A 23,632-nucleotide genomic window follows, 5' to 3' on the forward strand; every position below is an offset into this window, starting at 1 on the left:
TAAAGTCAGTTTGAGGAGCCCCTCGTTGTGTCTCCTTCCCATTGTCACAACTTCATTCTCAGATGCAGACAGCTCAATACACTGGGGTCGAATAATCGAGATATTGTGCAACGCGCTCGATCCATTTACTCTCAACAGGCCTTTTGGGGCTGGCAGATTCGTCCGTTGAAAGACAGGAAAGCTCGAATCTGCATAACGTTTCCTGGTTGTTGTCTCCTGCAGGCTTATTTGCACGCTTTGTCAAGAAAGTGACAGTTAGTTCCAGAATTGGCATCGAGCTGCCCTTTTCCTCTGGGAGGCTACGCTAGTGTTTGCGGCGTGCCGGCCGGAGAAAACGCTTCATTCTCTTGCAAATGAAGCCTAGACGCTCGCAAAAGTTCTATTGTTCGACATGCCGTTTTTCTCGTGCGATATGATGATTGTGGTTTAGGTCAACTAGGGAGCTGCCTCTTAATCGAGCTGGAGAACAGTTGACGGTGGTAATGAAGAGCAGTGCACAAGTCTCAACCTGCCGAAGCAGCTTTATGTCTCCGTGCTGTGCTTGCTGTAATCTTCAGCGAGGAACAAGCAGAGACCATGAATTGCCAGAGAGAAGCTGCCGTCGAGTTTGCGCCAGGGGAATTATTGAGCTGGGGAGAAGCGATGAGTGATGGGAACTGTTCGGGAAGAATTCGGGATGAGCGAGTGGTGGTCTTGTGGTCGAGGAAGTCCACCATCTCGGTGCACAAATCGAATAAGTTCAAAGCCTCCTGAACAACATCTCTCTGCTCGCTGTCGGTCAGAGTGGATGCTGCTTCTCGAAATCCCTCTTTGAGGTCCCCTTTGAGTCGCTCATCCACATCCACGTCCTCTTCGCTGTGGAAGTCCCAGAACGATAATGGCGGTGTGCCTGGACGCCAAAACTCTGGACCTGCGGAGACGAGCTGCCTTCGAATCCAGCGACCGCCGTTGAAAAGAGCAAGGTACATGGTCCAGGTATAAGCCAGCATGACATGTGGTCTCGCCGACAAGGCCCTTTCAATTCGCAGCCGAAAACCTCTCGACTCCTCCACCAAGGCTTCAAGTTCTTCGACTTGAGACCGCAGGAGTTGTGATTTCAGAGTGTCAATGTCGGTTTGGAGCCTGCTGGACCTGAGCAGCCAGGAAAAGCATACGCGCTCGTAAATGTGAAGCAGCCGCTGATCCAATTGACCAGAAACCAATTGTGTCTCCAAAAAGTTCTCGAAGGCGAAGTATATCTGACCAAAGACTATCAGACCTTTGGTATAATTGAAGGGGCTATCTGCAATTGGCGGTAGAGACAACGGCAGGCGCTGAGTGATCTGCGCATTCAAAGCGTGGTGCCTCTGTCGCGTGGTGGCGCGCAGCTCTTCTGGTAGAGAACTTTGCGCGCTTTCGTTCTGTTCTGGTTGCGCGTTCATTATTGGATGTTTCGAAACCGAGTGTTTGTCGTAGTATTATTGTCTCCTGAGCTTGTCATATATTCACAGGTGTAGACGAAAAGGACAAGGTCAAACGAACGAAGGTCGCTCTGGCAAACGCTGTGTATCGTTGCGAGAAAAGCGTCAAGCAAAGAACATTGTTAACAAAAGGGAGCGAGCGACGTTGTAGCTTCAGGGAGGCCATTGAGCCTTTCTCAGGAACTTTGCCATCCCGCGTTCACCCATTCGAAAATGGGCGCCATGGGCATGTATTTTTCCCTGTTGTTATGCTTTTCTGCCGTGTGGAGTCCGGAAAAGGACCCAATTTTCCTGCGTGGTGACGACAACGACGCGTTCACGGTGCCAAGTCACGCACGCGGGACTGACAGTACGAGAGACCCGAACACGTGATACGGATATGAGTCGAGGACTTGAGGGGCACTAATAACGGCGATGAGCCCGAGAGGGGCCGATAGCCTAAATTCCTTTACCCATGGGAAATTTGGGGGGCGTGCGCAGGCTGTGAATTGTTGATATGAATGACTTCCGCCTTCATTGACACTCCAAGATCGATATTTACGTTTCTGGGGTAATTCAACCAAAAGAGACATCAGATCCAACCAACCACACACATCAAAATGATTGGGGTCGCTATTCTAGGCGGAGGTATGGATCTTGACCTTGGCTTTCGTCGTCGAGTCATGGCCAAAATACTGATTGACTACGCATAGGTATCTTCGCTCGCGAGGAGCACAAGGTGCGCAGCGAAAAGGCTTGGTCCTCGACTCCACTTACTGACATGGCCAAACGCACAATGACAGCCCGCTGTTGAAGCTTCCAAGGACTTGACACTGAAGGCCGTTTACTCGCGCTCCCTAAAATCGGCAAAGACGCTCGAGGTGGACGAATCCAAGGTTGATCTCTACTCGGACGACTCTGGTGCTGGCAAATCTTTGGACGATCTTCTGGCCCGTTCGGACATCCAAGCAGTCATCATCGCCTTGCCGATCAAGAATCAGCCTGACTATATCCGCAAGGCGTTGCTGGCCGGCAAGCATGTCCTCTCGGAGAAGCCGGTGGCGGAGAACGTCAAGGACGCCGCGGAACTCATCCAATGGTATCGGTCAGAGATGGAGCCGAAAAAGGTAACCTGGGGTGTTGCCGAAAACGTCAGATACACGGATTCTTTCATTCGTGCTGCAGAGGTCGTCAAGACAAAGGGTCGGCAATTGACTTTCAGATGCCGAATGCAGACGCTTGTTGAGGGTGGGAAGTACTTCGAGACCGAGTAAAACACATTTCGTCTGCTGCCAGGGCTGTGGAACGATACTGACTGCTTGATAGGTGGCGTAAGGTTCCAACGCACCAGGGTGGATTTTTGCTGGACGGTGGCGTCCACTTTACCGCTGGGCTTCGATTGATGATGGGCAAGGACAATCCACTGGTATCCCTATCAGCTCACTCCGCACAGCTTCAAGAACATCTTCCTCCAGTGGATACCGTTGAAGCTACAGCAAAGAGCAAGAATGGCAATGTGGGTACGATATCGATCTCTTTTGGAACGACTCACAAGGGGAGTGAATGGGCCGTCGGCTGTGAGAAAGGTTCTGTTAGCCTCTCGGGCAACAAGGTCACGTACGATGGCAAGACTGAAGAGGTCCAGGACGAAAGGACGGGTGTACCGGGCGAAGTGAGAGCGTGGGGGGAAGCATTAGCAGCTGGGAAAGTCAACGAGAGTCAATCTCCCGAAGAAGGTCTCGCGGATCTTGAGCTGATTGAAGCCATGCTGCGGAGTGGCGAGCAGGGAGGTGTCCCGATCAAATTAGCATATCAAGCGCTATAGAGGGCGAGCACACTTTGTTGAGAGCCATTTCTCCTGAATCTATAAGCACGAGGATGGCCAATAGATACAACTCTGCCTAGGTGTAAAGGAGTGTAGCGAGTAGTAGGTTGCTACGAGGCGGACGGAAGTGGCCCAAGGCTGGCCGATGACGCTAATCCGGATTTGGGTTGGCTCACTGGTTTCCCGCGCACAGAAAGTCACTCTTGGCATTTGCGAAATTCGACCCCGATTTTCAAACTAGGGCGCCATTGTCGACGACTTCTCCTTCCAACCCTAGTAATTGCTTCAGGTGTCAAGACCATACAGTCGTCAAGGTCAGATCAGCACACTGTGAGAAACCACGGGCGATAACTGACATTTCAAGCAGATGGTCTCCGCAAAGAAGCACGTCCCCATCATCAAAAAGCACAAAAAGGCCTGGCACCGGCACCAGTCCGACACCTTCAAGTGTGTGCCTTCAGCATGGAGGAAGCCAAAGGGTATCGACAACCGAGTTCGAAGACGGTTCAAGGGTCAAATGGTCATGCCATCGGTACGTCCAAATTTTTGGATCCTCAGTTGGAAGATGAAGGAATACACGAGCGCACACGGATAGAGCACTCCGTGAATGCGAGGTGGTCGCACACAGGGACAATGGGCTGACAGAAGTAACGTACAGATTGGTTTTGGCTCGAATAAGAAGACCCGACACATGATGCCTTCTGGTCACAAGGCTTTCCTCGTCCACAACACCCGAGACGTCGAACTCCTCCTCATGCACAACCGAACATACGCCGCTGAAATCGCATCTGCTGTCTCCTCGCGAAAGCGAATTGAGATCGTTGCAAAGGCAAAGGCATTGGGTGTCAAGGTTACCAACCCCAAGGCGAAGATTACTACGGAGTCGTGAGCAAGGGAAAGAGAGGGCGTTGTGGTTCTGTGAATATGATTCACTGAGAGGTGGCCATGAGCTTTTTATTGCCAAAACAGGTCTACAGCGGCGGAAGACGGGTTAGAGAGCAACCTTCTTATGGCTGAGCACTCAGGTCTGTGCGCCATCACCAGGAGCGCCGGATGCTTTGAGAGCAAAAAATGGATACCAATTAAGAACATCAACATGTCCCAGCCTGACATTTCGACGGCCTCTTTACTCCCGCTGCAGCGTTTTTTGCGCGCTATTATTCGAGCTTTCACATTTGCTTATCCGGTCACATCGCCATTGGGGCGGAGGGAAGGCTTGGATTGAGATTCGTCCAGCGAGGACTAATTCCTTTCACGTTCCCAGGGCCTCTATGTGATTTTTAAGACTCGTCTTCCAGAATGCAGACACATCAGGGACTCCGGCTCGATCACTCGTTGCAAGATACTGGACAGAGCGAACCACAAGATGCTCTCGGGGCTCGTAGACAATTTACCGATATTGACCAGATTGCCGCTTTCACCCAGAAGATGCTTGCAAATCAAGTCACGGAAGCTGTAAACATCTGCAACCTTTCTTTGCTTTTCAGTCAAAAGTGTGCATTCGTGTGAAAGCATTAGTACTGCCGACCTATGAAGGTCCCTCCCCATAAGCCCTAGATTTCGGCATAGTTGTGCCGCAGCTAAAAAAACACCCACTGCCAAAAATTTTTGGATGCGGCACCCCAGTCTTCTCCCAAATGGCCTTTTTTGAACCTACCGGCGGACATAGACCAAGTCCCTCCGCCCTCGCAGATATCGCTGGCTCCTTCACCTCGCGTTCTTGCCTATCTGGCAAGTCGCGGTCGTTACCCCAGCCCTAGCATGGCTCTGATCACGACTGAAATCAAAGCAGCCCCATTCTTCGATGACCGGAAGCCGCTTCCAGATCCTCCATCCGTCGCGGTGACACCTTGTGATCCGTGGCCGAGGCCGTACTACCTCGAGAACGGCCTCCGGCGCGTGGCGCCTTATCATTTCACATATAACACCTACTGCAAACAGCGATGGCGGGGACGGGAAATCCTCGACATCTTCGCCGCCGAGTTTCGAGACCGGACACGCGAGTACTACAAGCAGGCCATCGAGACGGGCCAGATCTCGGTTAATGGGAAGCCATGTAAAGATGTCCATACCATTGTTCAGAATGGCGATGTCATCTCACACACGCTGCACAGACACGAGCCGCCCGTGACGGCGCAGCCGATTCGAGTCATCAATGAGACGGACGAAATGATCGTTATCGACAAGCCTGCCGGTGTGCCCGTGCATCCGGCTGGTCGGTACAACTACAATTCGGTCGTGGAGATCATGAAAGCCGAGCGGCATTTCTCATTCAAACCTTTGCCCTGTAATAGACTTGATCGGTTGACCAGCGGTGTCATGTTTATTGGGAAGACAAGCAAAGAAGCGGAGGCGATTAGTGAAAAACTGCGCGGGCGGACAGTGCGCAAGGAATACGTCGCAAGAGTCAAAGGTCGGTTCCCCGACGGAGAAGGTTGGGATGGAGATCCAATGCGCGGCGGTGTTGTAAAATGCGAGGAGAGCATCCTGCAAATCAGTCCCATTGTTGGACTCAATCGAGCGCGAGCGAGCGGGAAGTCTGCGAAGACGTTGTTCAGACGGCTGGCATATTATCCTCAAAAACCACAACCAACGGCAAATCTGGGAGCCACCTCGAATTCTGAGGGTTCATCGAGAGATGGCCAGACAATAGCCCAGCCTGCGCCAGCCATTTCAGGTACTGAGAACGAAGGCTACAGCATTGTCCACTGCCTCCCCTTGACGGGGCGAACACATCAGATCCGAGTCCACCTACAGTTTCTAGGACACCCGATCACGAACGATCCAATATACAGCAACAGAGCTGTGTTCGGACCGGGTCTTGCCAAGAACGATTCAAGCGCAGAGAAGGATGAGGAGATAATATCGAAGCTGAAACTGATGGGGAAAAGTGAGGTCTCCGACTCCGTATCATATGAGCAGGAGCGACTGGCGATGCTGGTGGACCAGACACAACATATAACTGTGTCTGGGGCGGCCAAGTTGAGCGATGCTTCACGGTCATCTGCATCATCAGGGCAAGATCCATACTTCAAGCCGTTACCGGCGGGCACGTTACATGCCGGGTCTCTAGCGGGATCTGGCGAAGATGCTATGCACAATGACTCTCAATATGGGGCATTCGTGAAAGCGCACGATGAGATGGTGGCCGACTACAACAAGCGGAAGGGAGAAAAGATGACGGGCGAGAAATGTCCAGTATGCGACACTCCATTATACTCGGACCCCGGTCCTCATGAGCTGGGCATATATCTTCACGCGCTCTCGTATGCTGATGTGGCCGAAGGTAGCTGGAGCTATCGCAGTCCTGCGCCACTGTGGGCGTTGCCTCCAGATGGTGTCAATGGGCCAAGGGATATTGGTCCGTGGGAGTATCGTGGTGATGAAGTCCTAGAAATAGGCGATGAGAGGGAGGATGAAAAGGCCAAGAATCAGACAGGGTTGATGAAGAACAAAGGCGAAGTCCTTTGAGATGTCGCTCCCTTGCGCCAGAGGCCGGGCAGTACAGCGAGCCGGCGGCTGTCATGGGCGTCATAGTACTCGGATACGGTGGAGGAAGTACTTCGTACTAGGGAGGCCTACATGGCCAGCGCACCACAGGCACAGGAGGTGATGATTTCTTCTTGCGCGCCCGCCAGCCACCTAGAAAATCTTCCGATTGGGGGCCCTGTCCGGAACAAGTCACCACCAATCACCCCCGTCGCTTTACCTCCGGGGGAGGCTAACTCGTCACTGCTAGCCAGCACTGCTAGGACTGCTAGCTAACCGTTCACCTCGTAGACACCCTGACATCCTCTCCAGCTCCAGCCCAGCTCTCCCTCCCACCCCCCCATTTTCAACCTCGCTCTCCCAATTCCTCACTCTCCGATTGCGCTCTACCCATCCTTTCCATTTCTGTGTTGTCGCGCTCGTTCAATTCGCCCACCCACTGACAACCGGACAACTCATCCTTTTCTTTTCTGATCTGGCCTTCCTGTTCACTGAGTTGTTTTCATTTGAACTAGACGGGGCTCTCAGCAGCTGTCCCTGCCACTCCTTGTTGCTTTTCGCCTCGACCATTGCCTCCTCTTACCAGCGCGTACCACTTCTCCTACGCTCAAGTCGTCCGCCGGGAGATTGTGTGCATATTACAGATCACGATGCGACCTTTGCCCAGCAAGCGGAATCCTCTGGTTGCGCCTGGCGCAGCGCCGCCTTGTACGTCGATCTCGTGTGAGCTATGTATCGTTGGAAGAGGAACTGACGTCCAATCCAGATGAAGAGCTGGTGAGCCGTCGGCGGCTGGGCAAGACGAAATTGACGGTCAAGCCGGGCCAAGTGGGAACGTCGAATGCGACAAGAGCAGAAAACCTGGGTCCGTTCGAGTATGCCCATCTGCGGGCTCCTCTACCGGACGACCTCACTGGCTCCGAGATCTTTGCTAGCCAGTCGAACCAAGCTCACCCGGAAACATATTTTCTTATGGTACGAACTGAAATCGACAAACTATCCTGCGCCGCGTCTGACTATCTTTTGCAGAGGAGAAGTAAAGATGGCTTTGTGAGCGCGACTGGCATGTTCAAGATCGCCTTTCCTTGGGCTGCCCACATGGAGGAAAAGGAAGAGCGCGACTATCTGAAGAGCCTTGACTCGACAAGTCAGGACGAAGTAGCGGGCAATGTCTGGGTGGCGCCGGAATTTGGTATGATGTGCGCGCCAAAGCACGATCCTTCAGGCTAACAACACGTCCAGCTTTAGAACTAGCCGAGGAGTATGGGCTATCGGAATGGATCCGAGCACTTCTTGATCCGACAGACATTTCGCAAACGCCTTCCAGTGCGAAAAAGCCTATTGCCGCACCTCCCAAATTCGATCTACCCGCCGATAAGGCTAAACCCACTCCTCCCACCAAAGCGCCCCGTTCAAGAGCAACACGGTCGATGTCGCCAGGCAAAACGGCAAGCCCAACTAAAGCGAAAGCATCTCCGAGAAAGAGACAAACAAAAGCTCAGAAAGAAGCCAATATTGCAAATGCAAATGCAGCAAGCGCCATTCTCCAGTCTGCACTAGACGACACCGCATCTGTGGCAGAAACAACAGAATCGAAACCAGAGTCACCTGCTTTGCCAAGCCCACCCGCAACAAACCCGGAGCCGGAGATGGTGAAGGTTGAGGTCGAACAGACAGTCGAAGTTGAGGGCACAACAGAGACGACTCATACGAATGTGACGGTTGAAATGCCGGCTGGCTTGCCAGAGTTACCTCTCCCAGAAGATACCGAGAAAATGCTTGAGACGGCCAAAAAGATGGTCGAAGAGGCCAAGACTCTGGAAGGCTCTCCGAAGGTTTCCAAGAAGCGCAAAGCGCAAGAGCCAGAGCCCAGCGACATCGACGCGGAACTTCCAGCACAGCCTGCTAAGAAAGCGAGAGTGTTGGAAGAGAAATTGAAGAGAGAAAAGGTGCGAACAAGGGCAGTTTTGGGTGTCACGGCGACACTCGCTATAGCGTGAGTTTCTTTCGCATCCGACCATGACTCGAGGGCTAACGACTACAGCGCTGCAATTCCATACTTTTTCTGAGAGGAAGCTCTTTGCTTATTCTGTTTTCGACTTTTTTGTCTGAGATACCACTTGTTGAGATTTTCCCGGGAGACAGGGGTTCAAATATTGGCGAAGAATTGCACAGGGGAATGAAGACGGAGGGTTGCTTCTTCGGTGGACCAAGCGTTGGACATGAGCTGACAGACACTTTTCCACAAGAAAGGTTCGGGCGGTTACCCAGTGCCTTCAGTATTCAGCATGATCAAAGGGACGCCGAGACCCAGGATCCAGTTGGACTTGCCGAGCTCTTATAAACCAGTACCGAGTACAGACACAATTGAATGCGAATTTATTCGTCGGAAAAAAGCGACTTGGAACAAAACAGATTCCCTCCACCGGCCTTTCGAAGTTCCTTGACCAGAGTGGGCGATAGAAAGGGTGTCCAGTACCGAGCACTCTGACAATCTGGAGTTGATCTGCACACAAGCAGCCGACGATCAGATTGGAAATGAAGCGATGAACACTCCAGCATCCCTAGTGTGATAGGGCATGGCCTCCACCCAGCCTCCATCCAGCCTCCATCCAGCCTCCATCCTCCGCCAGTGTCCAGTCCACGTGATGCTCTAGTCGCCTGTCACGTGATGAAATATGGTGGAGCGACTGCATTCCCGAATCCACCGAACCTCCCAACCTGGCACGTCACTTCGCTCTTGACAAGCTGCTGAAACGCGCCATGTGCGTCGAATATACTTGGTACTCTTTGTTCAACGTCCTCCGTGCTCCGTACCTTTTCGGAGCTATGGAAATCCGTACATTTGACCATTGAACTTGTTCGAATTCCTGTTCATTGGTGGCGCAGTTGTCTAGTGTTGGCCCTTTGTCGTTGCATAGCCTGCGAGTGGTCCGTTCCTCCTTCGTGTTCACGGACGCGGGCGCCCAAACGCAGCCAAACATCGCTTCAGCTGGCTGTTCACCGGCGCCTATTTTTTTCTTCGCATTCAATATCTCATTGCCTTGGCCGGTCGTCACCAAATGAGGCCCCTATGACCGTCCCCTTGGTTCAGTCTTCACGTTCTCCCTCGAATAGTCTAAGAATGTCTCATGGCCACCTCGATCCTTCTGAACACCATACCCATGGACCCTTCGTTTGCGGCATCCGCAGCTTCGCATCACTCCTCCCCGGATCACACATGTCCGCAATGCGGCTTTTTTCTGCACTCGCCGTCCGAATCCGCTCCTGAAGCCGCTGAAACCTCCGAAGCCAAGCGCCGCATCCGAGATCTTGAAGCGCAGGTACGGCTCTTAAACTCCAAAGCCGCCGCGGCGGTAGACAAGCTAGCGGACTACGAGGACGAAATCCAATACCTGCGCGATGCATACTCCAAGTCGCAGCAACAGCAGCAACAGGCAAGATCATACGCGAGGCTGAGTATCCCACCGGGGGAAGGCACAGGCTCGACCACAACACCAGGCCAAACGCCACCGCAGCAGCAGCAGCAGCAGTCGAGGCTGGCAAGCATTAGCGCATTCCTGCCAGGACGGAAGAGAGATGCAAACAATAGTGTCGTGGGACAGAACCCCTTGACTCCAGCAACAGGCACATTTCCGCAGAACAGCGCCGCACTCTTCAGCAATGCCACACTGTCTCCGCCTAAAACCCCCTTCCTGGGAGTTGGAGCGATATCTAGTAATTCGACTCCCATCCTCTCGTCTTCCTCAACCTTGGACAACAACCAATCGACTGTGAGCCTGTTGTCATTGCAATCCTCCCTCGAAGAAGAGCGTACCCTCCGCATCCGTGCCGAATCCTCCTTGTCACAGACTCAAACCGAACTAGAAGAGCTCACAGCACAATTGTTTGGCCAGGCAAACGAAATGGTCGCAAATGAAAGGAAAGCTCGAGCGAAGCTAGAAGAGAGGGTGAAAGTGTTGGAGCAGAGGGATGTTGAGAAGAGAAAGAGGTTAGAACGGTTAGAGAAGGCTGTGAGCCGGATCGAGAGGGTTCGAGGCATGGTCGGCGACTGAGATACCTCGGAGCCAAAGATTGGTTCTATAAAAAGCGAATAGATTGGCCTAGAAGAAGTGTCTATGAGACAAGGTTGTTCCTTCGTCAACAACGGAATCCGACCACCTCCACCATAGCTGTGGTTGCCCGCGCGTTCGAGCACACGAGTCGATTGTCGGTACAGACAACAAGTTTGTCGAACAGCATACTTGAGCGCACAAACAGCAGCGCTCGTCTACCAGGAGACACCGTGGGAGGCGGACTAGGAGGAAGGAATGAGAATGGTGTCTGCAAGGAAGTGAAATGGACAATAAGGCTCGACTTTTGCTATGTATCCGAGTCGACGACGGACCTCTCCAGCAATTCCCAGACCCCGGAATCACCGAATCGGCATTAATTATCTGGGATTAGACATCGACCCTGGAGGCTCGGGGAACACACGGGAAGGTCATGGAAAGCCCTCACGAGTCAGGAAGGCCAGAAGGCGACAACTCAAGTGGACGAAGACGCCAAAAAGGAGGTACGTCAAGCGACTATGCTGGCTCTGGAGAATTCGGATATAAATATGGCTGATCAGCAAGGGAAGGGCATTAGATAGGTCGGGTGTAAAAGCTGGCACACGGGGCATCAATATCGATCAAGTCAGATGATTCGATTTGGGCATGGAGGATATGCGTAGAAGTCCTCTATCGTATATCTCTATGCCATATGATAAATCCAACATTTTTCTCGGAGACAGCTCCTCTTTTCCAGTATTCCAACATCAATGAGGCTTCGCTGGTGTTTTCTTGTCCAATGCTGAAGCGACCTCACTCGTCTCGCCGGTCACGTGGAGCTTGGCACTTGGCAGGTACTTTTGCGACTTCTCCTGCTCTGGTCCTCACCCACTGCTCTGTTTTCCTCTCTCTCTCTCTCTCTCGAGGTGCCTTTGTGTCAAAGCAGCCCATGCCAGAGTGTGAACAGAAACATTCTTGCAGCGGACAAAACAGGCACGTCTTGTGATCACTGTCCATGCAACTCTTCTGACTGCAACTGGAGCTCTCTCGTCATCTTGGACTGTTCTACCAAGCTGCCTCACCTGAATCCACCCGAGTCCCTGTTCATGTCGCGAGCTGCTACGGTACACCCAGGGCCAATGAGTGGACGTTTCACCTCCGTCATCAACAGTACGATGCACTGTGCACACGATGTATGCCCCAGTCGCATCCGCGGAAGGGTTCCGAAGTCAGCACCTCAGCCTAACTATTTGGCATCGAACGAAAGCCAACTCTGCCTCCCACTCATAGCTCACTGTCCTCTTGTTCCGATTGACGTCTTCGATTGAGGCAATAATAATCAGAAGTTGAACATCTTTGTCCTGCGGTTTTCGTCTCTGTGCAGTCAGCTTTATCAGGACCTCGCACGAGCCCCGGCCTGAGGCTCTTTTCGGGCTCCGTCGAGTCAGGTCATAAGCATCAGGCTTGATTTTCTGGAATATTAGTATTGCTCACCTGCAGGAGATGAGATTCCGGTTGTCACACTGTTTTCTGCCTGCAGTGATTGGTGGTTTCTCAGACAATTGCCCCCACTGTCATCAAGACGCCCACCTCCACCCTCTCGATCACTTACGTGTGCGCATGGCTTTGTCGAGACGACGCATGCTCTCTGTCTAGCTCATACTTACTCCAGGCTTAGCCTTGTACCTGTAACGCACCCATGCATGCAGGCTTGGCCCGGATACCGAGTATCAGCCTTCAATTATGCCTCATTCGATGACTGGCAATGAGCACTAGCCCGATGCAGATACACCATATTTGGTTGTCAGATCTCGAAATGGATTTGCAGACGTAAGTGCCCAGGTTTGTGACGACTTGAAGCTTTCTGAGCGCCCCTGTCTCGTCTCATAAACCTGACAAGTGCGCTCTCGCACTGTTCCTCTCAAGACACTTCCCAACGTCGCAGTTGGCAACAGATCAAAATGCGTGTCTCGCAAGGCCACTTGGTGTTTTTCTCTTTGGTCGCTGCCTCAGTGGCAGCCATCCGACTCGAGAAAAGAGCAACTGTTCCAGCGTTTGTTCGTCAGTTCGGTATGAATCTTTGACTCTCTGCATTTGCTCTCTTACTCCTTGACTTTCTCGGAGCTGCAGAAAGAAGCCGATAGGAATCTTGCTACGAGAACAAGCTGATGTAGTGTTCTGACCACAGCTCCGGTGGTGTTTCTCGATTCCACGGAAGCATACCTTCCCAGTTCCATCGCCGCACAAGTGGCGAACACTCATCCTGAGGATTTCGCCGGACGAAATATCTCTACGCCCGCCCCTTTGACCTTGGCCAATCTCAACAGCCTCGATACCTTCGGGAGCAACGGTAGCAACGTCACTCTGACTTCCGACCAAGGCATCCGTGCCCTGCCTTCGTGGTTCAACGGCGCGAAACCCAACGCCAATGGCTCTTTACCCGGCAACACAACGGCCACCGCCGTCGTGACCGTGAGCAAACCCAACAACATCCTCGACGCGTTTTTCTTCTTCTTCTACGCATACAACCGCGGCGACTGGATCTTTGGACTCCCCGTCCTCGAGCTGGGCGACCACGTCGGCGACTGGGAACACGTGATGGTGCGGTTTCAGAACTCGACTCCTCAAGCCATGTGGTACAGCCAGCACTCGTCGGGTCAGGCGTTCACATTCAGCACGGTCCAAAAGTTCAACAACGGGTCGCGACCGATCGTGTACAGCGCCAACGGCACCCACGCAAACTACGCTATTCCGGGCCCCCATCCGCTCAACATCACCGGTCTCAACCTGGGCACCGGCCTGCCCATCCCCCCCGTGACCGACCAGACCAGTCGGGGCATTTTCTGGGATCCCCTGGACAACGCGTTCTTCTACCAATTCGACAACTCGACGCAACAATTCACCGCCTATAACGGCATCGACCCTACGGGATGGTTGAATTTCAACGGCATCTGGGGTGATTTGCAACTGCCCATCAACACCCCGGGCCAGGTCGACCTGCTGGGACAGATCAAGTACGTGAGCGGACCCACGGGGCCTAAATTCAAGGGCCTGGGGAGAGTCAACGTGTGCAATACAGCCACCAACGGTAGCTGTCCCATCCTGACTTCGCTGAGTGCTGCATGAAGAAAAAACAGAAGCCACGAAAAAAGGGTTATGTTGCTTTTTTTTAGCCATGTATGCTTGAATCAATTGGGTAACACACTGGAAAATACACGCATATCCACGGCTTTGGACCCCCTTCTTGCCTCCCCTCCCCTCCCTCTTTGAAGCGCCAACCTTTTGGTCATTTTTTATGTTCCTTGAGACTCCCAGGTATGCCGTTTGGTTTGAGAAGAAGTAGGCCCAAAATGGTGTGTGAATAGTAAATATGCACACACCTATATAAGGGGCGTCCAAAAAGTCCCTTCCTGAGTCCAAGTAGCAATAGTATATGGACCCCCCGTACTCTTTTGTGTGAGGGAGAGAGCACATGTGAGCGAACGCAGTATACATGCTCATCAGCCTGGTCGACTTCCCCATACGCTTCAACTACAGCTCGAGGGAGAAAACCCACAAATCTTTTATCATTTGATGATTTTATTTCACGCTAATCGTTACATGGCATGACGACTGGTATCGTCGGAAGCTCTATGGGACATCAAACTCTCGCGTGGCAGGGACCCATGCAGTCTGATCATCTCGGAGTACTACATCATTAATCTTCGCTTCAATGCTTCATTAACAGAACGCCTCGCTAAGATTGGCAATTTGCTTTGCACCATGCGCCCGACTTCATCATGTATATTGCTCCAGTGCAACGCATCTTTTAGAGCTGAATCACATCCACCTCGCTGAAATCAGGTGGGGCGCCACTGTAAACACAGCGGCCTTTGGAATCGAGGCCTTGTCGAACATTGCTGACCCAGAGATGACTGCTGAAGCGGCCCATCCGGTGCACCTCGTCGTCACTAACGCCGAGTTCGTCCCGCGGAATCCAGATGACCGGCCTTCTGGCCCGGAGCGCACTGTGTTGGAAAGCCCTCTGCACGAGCTTATCGCGTTCTTCGGGTGTCAGATCCTCCAGTTCGTCATTGACTCCTCCAAAGAGAGCATCGGCAAGTTGGTTCCGCGCCGCGCGTTGTGCTTCGACGTCCTTTTCAGTTCCCGTTACCGGGTTGAAACTGTTGAGCTTGTCAAAAACTTCCTTAGGCTGCTGCAGAAGATTTTTCTGATGCCTGGACGCCCCACGGGCCCGCGATAGACTCCTACTTTGCGAAGGACTCTCCCACTCGCCAAAGTTCGATGCTCGTCGGTTGCTGCGGTCGCCCCTGTCGGCCCAGGACCTGCGGTGGCCTCTTTGTGAAATGGTCCGTGGCACAAGGCCTTTGGTCCGGTCGGCTGTCTTCTGGGCTGCTGCTTTCATCATTCGAACGCCTTTGCTTTCTTGATCCAGGTTCATGGCAATCTCTGGATTCTGAAATTCGTATGGCTCAAGGTCTGGCAACTTCTGAGACTTCTGCCTGGTGAGCCTTTCCTGTCTATCCTTTTCAATCTCTTGGAGCTCGATTTCATGTTGTTGGCGGTCTTCTTCCGTTGACTGTCGCTCGTTACGCTCCAGTTGCTCTTCAAGAGCCTCATTTTCATTCTCATCCTCAATGAGTCCTTGTTTCTTTTGCATTGCCCGGGCAAACTCCTCATCTCGCCGTACCGCGTCATCTTCGAGAGTAATAGGGAGATACCTGAACAACGGACTGAACGCATTGTTGAGCAGCCATTGATAGCCGGCGGTGATGATAAGAAGAATAATCATCCCGATTGCTTGCCCCGTGCAGGAGACGTTCCCGTGTTGATCTCTGACCAAGAAGAACATGCCGATCAGAGCAATCTCCATCACATACACACCTACGAAGGTGAAGTTGATGGCGTTGGGGTACAAGAGGCCACCGGTGTCGCGGGTGAAGCGGTTGACGTAAAGAGTATTGTACCGGTAAACAAACCAAAATAGTGAGAAGGTGACGATGTTGAAAAGAAGGATCAGGGGCGAGATAACCGAATAGATCAAACCGATGCAAGCCAGATTGGTGTACACGGGGAAGAATGTTCCCCACTGGATGTTTTGCAATTGGGTCTGTCGTGTGAATTTGGCCCGGGCTGTATTGTCAAACAGAGGAGCAAGGATGAACCACCCGATGAGTGACCCCACTTGCAGCAGCGCTCCAGCGCTCACTGACAAGGCTTGGAGGAGCATGTATGAGAAGAAATAGTTGCTGGCCTTAGGGATGTTGGTACCCAGGAGACTTGGGACATTTGTCCAGCCGTCTACGCTTGTAAAAAGCGCGAAGAATTGGGTCAAGGCTGAGGCAATTGATACGACCAAGAACAACTGGACGAACAGGAAGCAAAAGTAGTAGCGTTGAACCGAAAGCTCCACCAGCATCCCAGAGGGAGTGCCCTGACACCGTACCAGGAAACGGAGAATCAGAGGGAGCAGAAATAGCAGCAGGCCAAGCAAGGTTGCTGGCAACACACCCTGGAGGATACTCCGGATCCAAGCAGGAATTTTGAGGACCCAGTGAAGCCAGCTGTACGCCTTGGCAGCAGTATCGAGCTGAGAAAGAGCCGACGTAAAGGCGATGGGGATGGCCCAGAGGATGATCATACCAACCACAATGACCACAACCCCACCTGTCCTGATGTATGCTGACCACCATGGGATTGACATGTTGTCCCAAATGACGTCGTTGGGATCGATCTCGACCAAGCGTGGAGCCATCTGCTTGGGCAGATGGTGACTGACAGCTTGACACGCCATGTGTGCCGCCACCTGATGATTGAACTGGACAAAGGCGGAATTCATTAGTGGAAACCGTTCAGGATGTGCTTGATCATCCTCTATTTCAACATTGAGCCTAGCAACCTCCTTCCGGCAGTATCGAATCGTGTCAACTTTTTCGCCCATCAGAGGCAGCGAGGGCATCCATTGCCAGCCGAATATCGGTAGTCTCATGGTGTCGCGATCTTTCTCGCTGAGATAACGTCGCCAGACTGCGTCGTCGGGGTCGTGCTCAAAGCCCCATTCAAATGCAGATGGGTACTCGACGGGTTCTTTTTCCTCTGAGCCGAGACCGATGGCTTTTTTGAACTTCTCGAATCTGGACAACTGCTTCTCCGGTCGAGCCTTTTCACCCCCCATTGTACTACCCTGAGAGATTGGGCTTCCTGGTCGTTCGCGAGGCGACTGTTCCATTGACCTTCCCTGGTCACCAACCGAGCTTTCATTCTTTGCAGATGCATCTTTGGCACCTGTTGTCCGGGGCTGTCCAAAACTCCTGTGGTTCTTGGGTGTCGCTGGACTTGCTTCGTCGTTTTCGTCGTGAGAACTTCGGCCCATTTCCTTCCGTTCAGCATCAGCCGCCACGAAGCCATTGGTGGTGTCCATGGTGCCATTGACTCCTTTATTGACTCCACGAATGCCTCCCAGAATTCCTTTGCCGACCTTGTCCAAACCGTGAGTGACCGCAGATATGCCTTGACCAATTATGGGGATATTGTACATGTCCCGTTGAGGCTGAGGGTTTTCTTGTTCCTCATCATCGCTTGACTCCGAGGGAGAGCCAGCCTGGTGACCATGAATGACATCGCGAAGATTATGCTCAACCTGATGAGGGTTACCAGTTGTAGTGCCGTGGCCATGGGCTGCACGATCACCGGCTTCATTTCTAATGGTTGCTCGCAGCTTCTTTTCCTCTTTGCTGAGTTTCTTGCCTGCCTCCTTCTCTGCTTTGGCAATATTCTCTTCGTGCTTTTTGAAACATTTCTTGATGAGCTCGGTCTCGGCTGCCTCTAGGGTTTGAGCGAGCTTATCGCGCTTTTTGATCTTGTCACTCAGCTCGTCGAAATTTCTGTTGATCCAGATGTTTCTAAGCCCGCCGGGGAAAACGTCGTAGAGGCCATCGAGGGCCTCGACATTGCACCACTTCTGAGGGATCGAGCTCACTAGGACTGTGGTAGCAGAGGCACGCAGACGATGCTGGGGAGATGTCAAGTAAGCCTGCCGCATCCGGATGTAGTTGCGGAGTTCGTCAAAAGACACGTAGCATATCCAGACAATCAGTCCCAGGGCCAAGAGCCAGTGAGCCCAATACCGTCCAGTGTGATTTGGAGCGACGTTCCCCCAAGCAAGCTGGTCAAGGCCCGTGACATTACTTGCGTTTTCGTTCTTCCCAAGAGCAAATTGTGCCCCACGACCGTCAATCAGGTTGATAGGGATAAGAATCGGCAGGATGACCAAGGCGGCGGGGACAAAGATCCTAAGCAGCGTCCTCAGATATCTCAGAAAGAAGTAGGCGTCCAGGCCACACTTTTGGACAAATTCCGAGTTGGAGGTACTGGTTACAGGCTTGATCCATTTCCACCAGCCTGGAGGCGATGGATTGGTTCTTTCTCTTTCTGGAACAAGGTATGTCCGGGGTTGGTATATTCTGGCGAAGCGGTCCTTGATGAGAAGAAACAATCCGACTTGGATGCCGAACACCGCTATGGCAGTGACCAGGGAAGCAGCGAATTGACCGGCGCTTTGGCCATTTTTCTGCTCAGCTGCGGTGCTATTCCCACCGATGATAAGTGTATCGTTCACAGTCGACATTTTTGTATTATGCTTGATTCTCTTGTGGAAATCTTCTTATTTCTGCGTAGAGAGGTATTGTATCGTCAAGGCTCGTGGTCAGAGGATTGGTAGTGGCATGACTGGTTCTCTTGCTGACGACCTGCGTACTCGTTTGGGATGGGAAAAGGTGCCGCAAGGCACGTCAGTGACAAGCGGTTATTAGACTGGCGCGGTTCTGGTGAAAGAGACTGTGCTTCCAGGGGCTCGAAACAAGGGCAGAGACAAAGCGAGAGGGGGGAATTAATGAAGGTCGTTGTATGAGATGGAGAATGAAACAAAGATCAACATTAAGGAAAGCAAAGAGATCAAAAAGTTGGATAAAAGGGCTTGGAGAGTACGTGTTCTGTCGATCGAAGGCAAGGCACGAAGATCTCGATAGAGCGTGTGAGAATCGTATGCCTTCATTGCCGTGCAAACGCCAGTGACGTCGTGGCTGGCGCACCGTCAAACGCACAGAGGCTCCCAAAGGGGGCAACGGGCCTCGACAGCCAATCAGTCCAGGTGCTACAGCCCGCGCCCAAGCAGCGGTGCGACGCCTATTCCACCCCTAGTCTAGGCGGCCCGCTTTGGCGCCCGGGTGCCCAGTGGGTGCCCAGTGGGTGCCCACATCGGTTGCGCATGGCAAATACCCAAACAGCCATATTGTTGGCCATCAGGTTTTGGAACCTGGCCCTTCCACTGCACCAACGCAACCACGCACTCGTGGCGCAGCAGATGATTCCTTTTGATCGAGTGGTGGCAGATACAGCATTTCGTAGCGACAAGCGACAGACAGGCGAGACGCCGTGCAGCTCTCCTTCAGCTGCATACCTGCAATTCAGCACCTGGAGAAAACGTGAAACATCTGTGCAAGCCCTGGCAAATCTCACAGCCCGCCTGTACGAATAATAATTTACTCCAGAGTCTGATTCGGCATCCTTGTTAGATGGTAAGATTGAGCTTCGAGCGGTAGTAAGCCACCACCACTTGGCAGCCTTGTGAGCCTCGGAACTAGAAACCTCCCCACGCATCGAGCCCTGCACCTCGCAAGGCTACCTGAGTAAGGATCCTGCACGCCGCATCGGCTCGTCGAACACTCAGCTCTCCTGGAAAAACAAACAAAGAGCAACCAATCGCCTTATTCCCGTCATTGTGCTTTCTTTTCCATGACTTCTGCGTATTATCGCTATCCATCCCCCAGCAACAATGAACGAATCCCCCATTGCCGTCTCCAAAACCCCATCTGGAATCACTACCATCACAATCACTCGCCCCCACCGCCGCAATGCTGTCAATCCGTCCACCGCCCGCGCACTGTACTCTGCCTTCATTGATTTCGAAGAGGACACCTCGCAGAAAGTCGCTATTCTTGCCGGCTCCGAGGGGGCCTTTTGCGCCGGCGCGGACCTTGTCGACCTGACGGCACAATCCAAGCAAGATCCAGCCACTCTAGACCCGCTGGATAGAGATCATCTGCAACCAGTCCAAAATCGCAACTGCGGTCCAATGGGTCCGTCAAGGTTGCAGGTGAAGAAACCCGTTGTCGCCGCAGTGGCGGGCCACGCCGTTGCCGGCGGCCTTGAGCTGAGCCTTTTGGCTGACATGAGGGTGGTGGAAGAGGACGCAATATTTGGCGTCTACTGTCGCCGCTGGGGCGTGCCCTTGATAGACGGCGGAACAGTCCGCTTGCAAGCTATTGTTGGCTTGGGACGGGCATTGGACATGATTCTCACTGGCCGACCAGTTTCGGCGCAGGAAGCTCTGTCCATGGGTCTTGCGAATAGGGTCGTTCCCAAGGGCAAGGCGCTTGAAGAAGCCACGAAAATCGCAGAGTTGCTGCTGAGGTTTCCTAATGCGTGCATGAACGCTGACCGGAACTCTTGCTACTATGCGGCATATGGTGCTGAGAGCTTTGAAGATGCAATGAGGAACGAGTATGACCACGGGGTCAAGGTATTGCAGTCGGAGAGTATCGCAGGTGCTGCTCGATTTGCCGGTGGTCTAGGAAGACACGGCGGGTTTGACAAGTTGTGACTCTTGCTGCCTTGCTTCTCCTGAGCGGGCTCATAAAAATCCATTGATAATCTATGACTCGGGTACTCTCCTTGAGACGTGAGCGTCACTCGTAACACTGTATATGTATGGCCCACGCAGTTCTCTCGTAGATTCTGGATCGCATCCTTTCGTCAACGTCCTCCATAGTAGCCCGCGCCCTCGCCTCCACCAGGATACTGACCTTGACTCTGGTACGGATCCTGATAGGAAGTCTGATATTGATAGTCTTGTCCTTCTTGACCATATCCCTGACCACCAACGCCTTCTCGGCCGTATTGCTCATATCCAGCAGGGGGCTGCATGGGCCTGGGGCTGGGCGATCTGTTACCAGTGCTTGAGCGGTCTCCCAGCAACGCAGCCTCATGCAGTTCTTTTGATCCCCCTAATTCACTGCCACTTGATCCAAGGTCCTGCTCGTCCAGACCGCGTGCCCCACTTCCAGGGAAGCCGCCCATGAATTTGGTGTATTTGCTGAATGAGCCGGGAAGGGGCAATTTATCGGCCATGCTCAGCATATTGCTCAGACCACCACCTCCCCCGTGGTGTTGCTGCGCTGGTTTATGACCCGTAAAGTTTCCGAGAACGTCACCGACCATACCAAGCGGGTTGCTCCCATGACTGCTACTCTGGTGCCCGCCAGGGATCAGGTTCGCTAATCCGCCAAATGCTCCAGAGTTTGAGGACGACTGGCGGCCGCCGCCGCCGCCGTCATGGTGCTGGCCTGGAATGAAACTCGCAAGTCCTCCCAATGGACCAGAACTTGCCTGATGCGCTGCGCTTGTGCTTGGAGAAGAATGCTGAATGTGCGGATTGACGCCGGCTTTGTGATTTTTGCCTGCTCGCACCCCGTCTGAACTCAACACGGTCTCGAGGCTGTGTCCCCTGTCAGGTAAGCCATCCACCCATCTTTTTACTGAAGCGAACATATTCCGGTGGACTTCCACACCTTCGTCTCTGATGGCCGGATGATGGAATATAATTTCGATGTCGCGCATGACCTGCTGCACCGGGACATCAGGGTGTTCCCAAGCATACAGAACCCGTGGAGCGATGAATTTAAGAATCTCGGCCGCAACATTGCCCGCTGGTTCATTCAGCAAGTTGCTGAAATGGTCCTTGCTAAGCATCGAATGTGTAGGATCCGTGGAGTGTGGATCCGTCCAGACTTCGTATTGATGCTTTGCGGACGAATCCAGGACACCCTCACTTCCCGTTTGTAGGGCCTTCGAAATTACGTTGAGAATTGGTCGTACAAAAGGTGCCAAAAGTGAAAGGATAAACACTGTCAAAGTCTCGGTGATACGATCGACAAGCGCCTCTAAACCTGGAATCTTTTCAATGATACCACTGATTGTTCGTACAACTTTGTCGCGGAATGCAAGGATCGGATAGATCTGAGCGATTGTCTTCGCTGGGTCAAAGTTTGGAAGGCCTTCGAGGGCATTTGAAGCGGGCGCACCAGATTGTGACGAGTGGGTGGGCACTTGTGGTGGAACAGCTGATTGCACGGGCTGTGAAGCATGAGGGTCCGGATGCTGTGGTTGCTGTTGCCATGGCTCCATCGATGGCTGCTGCCAACCCTGATGTGTACCGCCGTATTGGTCATGTATATTATACATTTGGGTCACACCTTGATCGTGCCACTGAGGCTGCTGTTGAGGAGGTGCTGGATTGTTAAAGCTTTGCGATACGCCTTGATCGTGCCACTGCGATTGCTGTTGGTATTGAGGCGGATTCTGTTCCCAACGCGGCTGATAACCGGTCTCAGATTGTTGGGTCCAAGAATTTGCATCATACGCCTGAGGCTGCGATGAATAGCTTGGATGACTTGCCCGGTTACCCTCCCAGTCATCTACTCCCCTTGAAGACTCTCCATAGCTCTCTACTCCGCGGTATGCCCCTTGCACTCCATACCCTTCTTGTTGATTGGAACGTGCTTGGGCTTGGGCGCTTGCCTGCAGCTGCTCGGCCTCATCACAGAGACCTTTGGTTCCTGGGACCTTAGAGAGAAGTTTGACCAATGTCATCAAGGGATTTGATGACTGTGCGGCTTGCTGGGCAGTGCCGAGAGCGTTGTCCATCTCGTTAACTTCACTCTGTGTGAAATGGTCAGTTGCCTCTCCAAGAACCGAGTGATAGAAATCAACCATCCCGAAAGTGCCTGTGACGAGGGGGAAAACATGCTTTCCACGCAGGTTGATGGCGGTGGCTGTACCAACATGGGGGAACACATTGTGGAAGCCCATTTCTCGAAGTGCAAGCTCGACATAGTTTGTGTGGGCACCAAAGTCTTCTAGTGTGTGCAAGCCTTGTCCGAGGCATCTTAGAGCCTCAGCAAGATCTTCGTCTTTCCCTTTAAAGAACCCATTGCCATTGGTATAGAGACGACCATGGTGGATGCTGCGTTCAAAGCTGTACTTGACGAAAGCCGCGCTGGTAGCCCAGTCACCTTTCCCATTGGCGATATAGTTCTTCATACCAGTCTCCATGTCGACTTGTAATTCAATGTCCCGGACAGGGGCCCGGAGGCGGACATCGTACTTTCGAGCGTCCTCGTTGTCATTGTAGTCTTTGGGGTTGCTGACGATTCTGTTAGCGTTTTGTTGGCGGTAATAATGAAGGGAATAATATACTCGATGTGCTCTTCAGGTCGATACACCCCTAATCGCTCAGAAGTGACCTCGAACTCGGCTGTTGCATAACCGAACCCGAGGAACGATAGCAGCCAGACCAAGATGCGAATGGTCTCAGGTTGTGCTTTCTTCAAAGCTCCAGTATCCATAGCCTGGGAGTAGTCGCGGAGCCAGTTCCTAGAAACGGGTGGTTAGCCCTGCGTACTTCACGTCAGACCGAGTACGGGGGCGGGCATACCCGAAGTATACACGTTTGATCATCATCGAGTTCCATTTGTGATGGCGGATACACGCCACAGTCTTCAAGACGTCTTCAATATCGCCATGGCGCCAATTCTTCCCCTCTACGGCGGAGATAGAGGCAATATCTGTTCCAAGTGTCAGTAAGGGTATTCTTAGCGGATATCTCTCTAGGTCACGTACTGCCAGCACCAAATGCCTGGGCCTGAAGGGTGAACAAAATCAAGCCCAGAAAGAGGCACAGAAGCACATTTCGCGTGAATAGAGCCATGATGCACCGATGTCTCGCTCAC

At 52.7% G+C, this 23,632-nt stretch overlaps 10 protein-coding genes across 10 annotated transcripts; 7 read left to right on the top strand and 3 right to left on the bottom strand.

Annotated features, from left to right (window-relative positions):
• Positions 1-503: 503 nt before the first annotated feature.
• Z520_00493 (uncharacterized protein) lies at positions 504-1,421 on the bottom strand (the record flags this gene model as incomplete). The annotated part of the gene is made up of 1 exon (XM_016771014.1): positions 504-1,421. The coding sequence occupies one exon, from the start codon at positions 1,419-1,421 to the stop codon at positions 504-506; it is 918 nt and encodes a 305-aa protein (XP_016637924.1).
• Positions 1,422-2,059: 638 nt separating this feature from the next.
• Z520_00494 (uncharacterized protein) lies at positions 2,060-3,264 on the top strand (the record flags this gene model as incomplete). Its single annotated transcript, XM_016771015.1, has 4 exons — positions 2,060-2,087; positions 2,153-2,178; positions 2,243-2,709; positions 2,766-3,264. 4 exons carry the CDS (start codon positions 2,060-2,062, stop codon positions 3,262-3,264), a joined length of 1,020 nt encoding a protein of 339 aa, XP_016637925.1.
• Positions 3,265-3,631: 367 nt separating this feature from the next.
• Positions 3,632-4,153, top strand: Z520_00495 (60S ribosomal protein L32; the record flags this gene model as incomplete). Its single annotated transcript, XM_016771016.1, has 2 exons — positions 3,632-3,796; positions 3,923-4,153. 2 exons carry the CDS (start codon positions 3,632-3,634, stop codon positions 4,151-4,153), a joined length of 396 nt encoding a protein of 131 aa, XP_016637926.1.
• Positions 4,154-5,025: 872 nt separating this feature from the next.
• On the top strand, positions 5,026-6,735 carry Z520_00496 (uncharacterized protein; the record flags this gene model as incomplete). The annotated part of the gene is made up of 1 exon (XM_016771017.1): positions 5,026-6,735. One exon carries the CDS (start codon positions 5,026-5,028, stop codon positions 6,733-6,735), a length of 1,710 nt encoding a protein of 569 aa, XP_016637927.1.
• Positions 6,736-7,403: 668 nt separating this feature from the next.
• Positions 7,404-8,822, top strand: Z520_00497 (uncharacterized protein; the record flags this gene model as incomplete). The annotated part of the gene is made up of 5 exons (XM_016771018.1): positions 7,404-7,461; positions 7,520-7,728; positions 7,783-7,945; positions 7,996-8,749; positions 8,798-8,822. 5 exons carry the CDS (start codon positions 7,404-7,406, stop codon positions 8,820-8,822), a joined length of 1,209 nt encoding a protein of 402 aa, XP_016637928.1.
• Positions 8,823-9,917: 1,095 nt separating this feature from the next.
• Z520_00498 (uncharacterized protein) lies at positions 9,918-10,808 on the top strand (the record flags this gene model as incomplete). Its single annotated transcript, XM_016771019.1, has 1 exon — positions 9,918-10,808. One exon carries the CDS (start codon positions 9,918-9,920, stop codon positions 10,806-10,808), a length of 891 nt encoding a protein of 296 aa, XP_016637929.1.
• Positions 10,809-12,745: 1,937 nt separating this feature from the next.
• On the top strand, positions 12,746-13,910 carry Z520_00499 (uncharacterized protein; the record flags this gene model as incomplete). The annotated part of the gene is made up of 2 exons (XM_016771020.1): positions 12,746-12,854; positions 12,973-13,910. 2 exons carry the CDS (start codon positions 12,746-12,748, stop codon positions 13,908-13,910), a joined length of 1,047 nt encoding a protein of 348 aa, XP_016637930.1.
• Positions 13,911-14,592: 682 nt separating this feature from the next.
• On the bottom strand, positions 14,593-18,411 carry Z520_00500 (uncharacterized protein; the record flags this gene model as incomplete). The annotated part of the gene is made up of 1 exon (XM_016771021.1): positions 14,593-18,411. One exon carries the CDS (start codon positions 18,409-18,411, stop codon positions 14,593-14,595), a length of 3,819 nt encoding a protein of 1,272 aa, XP_016637931.1.
• Positions 18,412-19,617: 1,206 nt separating this feature from the next.
• Z520_00501 (uncharacterized protein) lies at positions 19,618-20,445 on the top strand (the record flags this gene model as incomplete). Its single annotated transcript, XM_016771022.1, has 1 exon — positions 19,618-20,445. The coding sequence occupies one exon, from the start codon at positions 19,618-19,620 to the stop codon at positions 20,443-20,445; it is 828 nt and encodes a 275-aa protein (XP_016637932.1).
• A 152-nt stretch (positions 20,446-20,597) lies between these two features.
• Positions 20,598-23,610, bottom strand: Z520_00502 (uncharacterized protein; the record flags this gene model as incomplete). The annotated part of the gene is made up of 4 exons (XM_016771023.1): positions 20,598-23,046; positions 23,100-23,276; positions 23,338-23,467; positions 23,523-23,610. 4 exons carry the CDS (start codon positions 23,608-23,610, stop codon positions 20,598-20,600), a joined length of 2,844 nt encoding a protein of 947 aa, XP_016637933.1.
• Positions 23,611-23,632: the final 22 nt, after the last annotated feature.

The sequence above is a fragment of the Fonsecaea multimorphosa genome, assembly GCF_000836435.1.
Source record: "Fonsecaea multimorphosa CBS 102226 unplaced genomic scaffold supercont1.1, whole genome shotgun sequence".
NCBI classification, from domain to species: domain Eukaryota; kingdom Fungi; phylum Ascomycota; class Eurotiomycetes; order Chaetothyriales; family Herpotrichiellaceae; genus Fonsecaea; species Fonsecaea multimorphosa.